The 7,232-nt window shown below is 42.1% G+C and overlaps 1 protein-coding gene across 3 annotated transcripts in view; it reads left to right on the forward strand.

Moving 5' to 3' along the window:
• Window positions 1–6,885, forward strand: part of ints13 (integrator complex subunit 13) — a 68,936-nt gene extending 62,051 nt beyond the window's left edge. Inside the window, exons 16-18 of one of the 3 annotated variants that reach the window (XM_068004671.1) lie at window positions 2,605–2,744; window positions 5,613–5,748; window positions 6,047–6,885. In XM_068004671.1, the coding sequence (XP_067860772.1) occupies window positions 2,605–2,744; window positions 5,613–5,748; window positions 6,047–6,086 (316 nt within the window). In that variant the 3' untranslated portion in view covers window positions 6,087–6,885. The remainder of the gene's footprint in view (window positions 1–2,604; window positions 2,745–5,612; window positions 5,749–6,046) is intronic. The other 2 variants (XM_068004669.1, XM_068004670.1) reach the window with 2 other exon arrangements.
• Window positions 6,886–7,232: the final 347 nt, after the last annotated feature.

The raw sequence follows: 7,232 nt of genomic DNA on the forward strand, positions 1-7,232 counted from the left end.
GAACGGCGATATATTTCCAAGTCAGGATGGTGTGTGACTTGGAGGGGAACATGCAGGTGGTGGTGGTGTTCCCATGTGCCTGCTGCCCTTATCCTTCTAGGTGGTAGAGATCGCGGGTTTGAGAGGTGCTGTCGAAGAAGCCTTGGCGAGTTGCTGCAGTGCACCCTGTGGATGGTGCACACTGCAGCCACAGTGCGCCGGTGGTGAATGGAGGGAATGTTTCGGGTGGTGGATGGGGTGCCAATCAAGCAGGCTGCTTTGTCCTGGATGGTGTCGAGCTTCTTAAGTGTTGTTGGAGCTGCACTCATCCAGGCAAGTGGAGAGTATTCCATCACACTCCTGACTTGTGCCTTGTAGATGTTGGAAAGGCTTTGGGGAGTCAGGAGTTGAGTCACTCGCCACAGAATAGCCAGCCTCTGACCTGCTCTTGTAGCCACAGTATTTATATGGCTGGTCCAGTTAAGTTTATGGTCAATGGTGACCCTCAGAATGGTGTGGTTTTAAGTGCTTTTTGCACTGCTTTACAGAAAGACCAGTGCTATACATGGCCGTAACCAAACTTTACTTGTTGGACCGAGACACTGCTCACTTAGTATTTCTACCACTTGTAGATTTTAAAATTTGTTTTAATATACTTTTCTTTAAAAGGAATTGCTGGATGTGCTTTTATTGGAAAGCCTAGAAGGACAGGGATAGCTTTCTTCCTCCCTCATTGTTATGGTCGATCTCTCTTCAGTAAAGGAAATTAGTCGTGCTGTATTGATTTTACTTTTCTCTTTGCTCCCTCACTCCCACTGGTCTCCGTAAGCTATGGCACTATCGTGAGCAGGCAGATAACCTCCTTCAACATATTCACTAGCGCCAGTGTGACCTGCATGACACGTCGAGGGCGCCATAGCCTAGTGGTTATAATACTGGAGCAATAACCCAGAAGACATGGGTTTAAAACTTACTATGGCATGTTGTGAAATTGAATTTAATAAATCTAGTAATTAATGGGCTGGCATTAGAAAAAATGACAATGAAGCTGCTGTTTTGTTGTAAAGACCCAACTGGTTGACTTGATATCCTTCAGGGAAGGGAAACTTCCACCCCTACATGGTCTGGCCTGCACGTGACTCCAGTCAATTGAAGTCAATGGGAATCAGGGGGAAAACTCTCCAGTGGCTGGAGTCATACCTAGCACAAAGGAAGATGTTAGTGGTTGTTGGAGGCCAATCATCTCAGCCCCAGGACATTGCTGCAGGAGTTCCTCAAGGCAGTGTCCTAGGCCCAACCATCTTCAGCTGCTTCATCAATGACCTTCCCTTCATCATAAGGTCAGAAATGGGGATGTTCGCAGATGATTGCACAGTGTTCCGTTCCATTCGCAACCCCTCAAATAATGAAGCAGTCTGAGCCCGCATGCAGCAAGACCCCGGACAACATCTAGGCTTGGGCTGATAAGTGGCAAGTAACATTGGTGCCAGACAAGTGCCAGGCAATGACCATCTCCAACCAGGGAGAGTCTAACCACCTCCCCTTGACATTCAACGGCATTACCATCGCCGAATCCCCCACCATCAACATCTTGGGGGTCACCATTGACTAGAAACTTAACTGGACCAGCCATATAAATACTGTGGCTACAAGAGCAGGTCAGAGGCTGGGTATTCTGCGGCGAGTGACTCACCTCCTGACTCTCCAAAGCCTTTCCACCATCTACAAGGCACAAGTCAGGAGTGTGATGGAATACTCTCCACTTGCCTGGATGAGTGCAGCTCCAACAACACTCAAGAACCTCGACACCATCCAGGACAAAGCAGCCTGCTTGATTGGCACCCCATCCACTACTCTAAACATTCACTCCCTTCACCACCGGCGCACAGTGGCTGCAGTGTGTACCATCCACAGGGTGCACTGCAGCAACTCGCCAAGGCTTCTTCGACAGCACCTCTCAAACCCGCGACCTCTACCACCTAGAAGGACAAGAGCAGCAGGTACATGGGAACAACACCACCTGCACGTTCCCCTCCAAGTCACACACCATCCCGACTTGGAAATATATCACCGTTCCTTCATCGTCGCTGGGTCAAAATCCTGGAACTCCCTTCCTAACACCACTGTGGGTGAACCTTCACCACATGGACTGCAGTGGTTCAAGAAGGCGGCTCACCACCACCTTCTCAAGGGCAATTAGAGATGGGCAATGAATGCTGGCCTCGCCAGCGACGCCCACATCCCATCAACGAATAGTAAAAAAAAAAGTCCCATACTATGTGTTTGACTCTTAATGGCCTCACAGCAACTAGAAATGGGAAATAAATGCTGCCTTGTTGGTGTCACCCACATCCTAAGAAAAATATTAAAAACTTACGGATGATGCACTCCCTGTTATCTTGATGGAGGAGAGATGGACCCACAATCTCTGCTCAGCCCTTCCCCGCAGCAACATTGGAGTTTGACCCAGCACCAACTGCTATAGCGTAACTTGATGGTGCTCCGAAATGCTGCACCCCTTTGTTTGAAGTTTGGTTTCATGTCAACGTGAGTTATCTTGTGAATGTGAACATGATTTGATGCTATCTGTCACAAATGATGGACATTTGGAACTTGTATCTAAAGGCTAAAAGGAGCACAGGAACGGGAAAAGGAGGAGTTGGCTGAAGCTGAGATAATCAAAGACTCTCCCGACTCCCCTGAGCCACTGAACAAAAAACCCCGGGTCAGCATAGGTGAAATACAGCCTCTTGAAAAGGTTAAAGGTGAGTTATGTTGGTGCTGCTAGGTATCTATTATCCTATGTTATATACAGCGTGTGCTCAAAGCAGTATATTAACGTGTTTCAAAATGTCTTCTGAACCTGTGACACCCCACTGGTATATATAAAAAAAAGCCCTATAAATTTGTTATTTATAATAAACCTTTTGGGGCATTGCAAGCGGTGGGAAAGTAGGGGGGGTGGACTTAGAATGTGTGTAGCCTTATGAGGAAGCGATGTTAGAGGGTGTGGGATGATGGGACCAGGGTGCGTAATTCACTCTCCATGTGAAAGTCATACCTTTTCTTATTTTTATACAAGACTTTAACTATAGATAACAATATAAAATGAAATAGTGAAACTTACAGCAAATTGGAAAGCAGAGAAGTAGCGTTGTTTGGAGCGTAGGCGTTTCTCTGCAGTACGGGCGGAGGAGCTGGGAGAGGCACAACTGACACGCTATAGCGCCACTACTGGCGGGAGGATGTAATCATCAGCTGACAAGTTCAGATAGGTAATTTCTGTTACAAAGTGGACAGCAATTTATAATGGAAAAAGATTGACACACAAGTGTGACAAAAACGTGACAGTAGGAAGTAAGGTTTTGTAACAGGACGTAAGAATAATATAGAGACGACAGTAAAAAGGGTTTCTGGCAATTTGTGATGTATTGAACGTAAATTGGGCTCAGGTGACAACGACCAATTGACGTGAGAAAAATGTATTTGTGCTACAAGTCTCAGAGAGTAAAGCACCTGAAGTAATAAAGCTTCACTACACTGCTATATGCTGATCTGTCACTTGTAACAGGGAGCTGTTAATATTTATATTAACTATTTTAATAAAACAGCCTTAATTATCCTGTAACAAAACCAAAATAACTAGTGGAGACATTATATGGCAGGGATTATCTCTTTCTTTCTATCTTTCGTTTGTTCTCTATCTTGTTTTCTCTCTCTTTCTCCCCACCCCCACAGACAGAAATAAGATGAAAGCCCAATTAATTGTTTTGTTTTGGGTAATTTTTGATTTGTATATGTACAGCTGTATATTTTTGAAGATGGAAACTCTAATAGTCCTAGAAAGGTTGCTTCACTGTGATTGTCATGGTAGATATTACTTCTAAGATTTCTCAGCTGTTTGGTATTTTGACGGCATCGCATATTAAAATAGACTGTTTGATTTTTGAACTATATCAGTATTTTACAAGAAATTGGTGTTTTCAGAGATTTTTGTAGTGGGCATGCAGCTTGTTGTGAGTTTGTGAAGGCTTTAGGGATGCTTAGAAACATGTCTTTCCTGTAGCACCTATGACTGGGAATGCTTGATATTGGTCAGAGTCCTTTGGTGCAATATCTGCAGCCATATGGCCAGAACATCATATCAAGTAACTATGCTGCACCGATATTTGGGAGGACACTGAAATCGGGTACTTGTATAGTAATAAATGACAATTACTTTTTTTTTTAAAAGAGTAACCGCAGGTGGTATATTTCTTTTAAACTTCCGGCAGTGATTCCTTTTGTCTTCTTTCTGGCATGTAGTGTTCGAGAATACAAATTGCAGTATTTGCTCATCCTTGGTTCTCAATTATTGGCTGCTGTATTTAAAGAAAATATTGAGATTCATAAACCATGTTACAGGCTGAGAACAGCAACTTGCATTTATATAGAGCCCTTTAACCTACAACAAAATCCCAAAGCACTTCACAGAGGAAGAAAAAAATTAACGTTGAGCCAAAGCATGAGACATTAGGAGGGGTGACCAAAAAATTTGGCTGAAGAGTTGGGTTTTTAGGAGGGTCAAGGAGGAGATGGAGAAGCGGAAGAATTGAAGGGGGGAATTTCAGAGCGTGAGATCTACGCAGTTGAAGACATGGCTGCCGATGGGGAAGCAAAGGCTGGGGATGCATAAGTGAAATGGGAATAGCGCTTAGTGGTGCTGTGGAAAACTGAAATGTCACCATGTTGCTGTCAGGTGATTGCCTGGAAGATGGAATTTAGGCAGGCTTCTGATCAAGATAAAGGGAGATTGGGATTCGTGGTCAGTGGTGAATTGTAGATGGTCCTGTACTGCGGAACAGTGCAGCATGGGAATCCTAGGCACCATGGGATGCTGGGGGGAGTGACTAAGAATTTAGAACTTTTTTGATTTACCAAAGTTTACTATCCTTTTTAAAGATGCAATTAAAATCAGTCTTGTCAATTTTCCAAATGTGCCTCCTTTTGCTGCATAGAAAGTTTATCATGAGGGAGGAGAGCAACAACATAGTAAAGGGGAAAATAACAAATAAATGGAAACAGTGAAAATAAAAAACGCCAAGGTGGAGAATCCAACTCTCTGTTCAACCCTCTTTTCACATGCAGTATATTATTGGTCTCTGTTTTCAGGTTTTATTGATTCTGTGCTTACACAAATATCCAGAAATTTCATGGCCCAAAAGGTGGAATTCTGTGGCAGAAAATCCTGAAATGTCGGCAGTCAGCACAGCTGTGTTCTCTACAGAAATTCACAAAGAGTTAACAGTATGACACGTACTGAAAGTGACATCTACAGCTAGATACAATGGCTGGGAGCATCTGTCACTAAATCTGATTTCATGCAAAATGTCTGTAACTATGCAAGTTTTTTTTGTAGTGGAGTTTAGTGTTTTCTTCGCTGAATCCATGCAAACATGGGGAAATTCTGAAGTATAGCTGCTGAGATTGAAATTAATTGGAGGAGTTTGCAGAATATGAGGGACCCTGATTTTAGGCCATGCCATGTATTAGATGTTTATAGATGGGGAGAGGAAGCTGTCGTACATTTTTACTGTCGTATTGTTTTACATGGGCACTGACTTTGTTTCCCGTTCTGTCCCAACAATCTCCAGGCCCAGTTTCCTTGCTCACTATGTGGACTAATAGAATCAATACAGCAAATTCAAGGAAGCATCAGGAATTTGCTGGTCGTTTGAGTTCTGTTAACAACAAAGCTGAGTTGTACCAGCATCTTAAGGAAGAAAATGGGTCAGTAGTCTTCTCGAGTTTTTGTATATCCCTGCATATGCTTAGTAAGTCTAGGCTATTCATTGCACTGTAATGGCATGGTAAAAAGTTAGATAAAAGCCAGTTATTTTCTTTCAAGACTGGTTTTAAAAATTAATCTTGTTTTGATTCATGTTACTGTAATTATATGTAATATTTGTAAGACAGATCTTTGTAGTTCTAATATTTGTAAGATGTTTGTAGTACAGTAATACTAGTAAGACATTACTTTGTAGTACAGAGTCTCTATATTGGCAAATTGTCTTTTTGTGTGTTATAGAATGGATACACATGAAAACGGTAAAGCCAGCAGACAATAAAGAGAAGCTTCAACGCAAGATGTTTCAGAAGCTCCTGGTCAGCTGTAATGCTGTTTGTAAATTAATAATTCCCACAAAAGATCTGAGATGTTTTAAGGAATTCAACCTCAGTCTCTCAAAATGCTGCTGTTGAAATGACTTGCAACAAATTGTACAAAGATTACAAGTTTGTGCTGTGTACGAAGATCAAGAAGAATTTTACTCTTTGTTAAAGTTGGCATTTTCTACTACAAAATACATTGACAATTTTAGACAATATTTACATAAAGCTTACATTGTTCAAAAATAAAAGTTATGTCTCTACACAAATTTCAGTGCTCTACTTATTAAAAATGTTATTCCTGAGTGCTCTAGACACATCCACACAACTTATCACGGAATATGGTTCACTGTTCTAATGTATCTAATTTTACCGCTTTGTTATATAAAGTCAGTCAGCCCACCTTTTGTTTCCATTTGTTCTTGGGATATGGTTTGTGCATTTATTGCCCACCTTAGTTGCACTGAGAAGGTGATTTGCAAATTGAGTGACTTGCAGGGCCACATTAGAGGGCATTTATTGTCAACTACATTGGTACAGGACTGACGTCATGTGAAGGACATTAATTTCTAAGACAATCCGGCAGCTGTCGTGGTCCTCCAACAAATGACTACATTCAGTCTCACTTGCCATGGTGGGATTTGAACTGGCAACCTCTAGATTGCTAGTCCAATATAACTGCACTGCTGTACCCAGTGCATGTCTGTTTAACACTGATGTGGAGATGCAGGTGATGGACTGGGGTTGACAATTGTAAACAATTTTACAACACCAAGTTATAGTCCAGCAATTTTATTTTAAATTCACTGGAGATGCCGGTGATGGACTGGGGTTGACTTTCAAATAAAATTGCTGGACTATAACTTGGTGTTGTAAAATTGTTTAACACTGATGATGCTTTTCTGCACTCCTCAGTAGTCTTAGCAGATAGCCAATTCTTTAGTTGTCTGCAGGATGTTACCATACAGTCAGTTAGGCTGATTATAAACATGACTGTTGAATTTGTTCTTCGGCAATATGACATAAGAATCCTTTGCCTCCAATACAGACCCACAGAGGAACGGATCAGTGAATCAGCAGTAATTTTACACCATTTAGTATGTGAG

This window comes from Heptranchias perlo, chromosome 24 (assembly GCF_035084215.1).
Source record: "Heptranchias perlo isolate sHepPer1 chromosome 24, sHepPer1.hap1, whole genome shotgun sequence".
Classification (NCBI taxonomy): Eukaryota; Metazoa; Chordata; class Chondrichthyes; order Hexanchiformes; family Hexanchidae; genus Heptranchias; species Heptranchias perlo.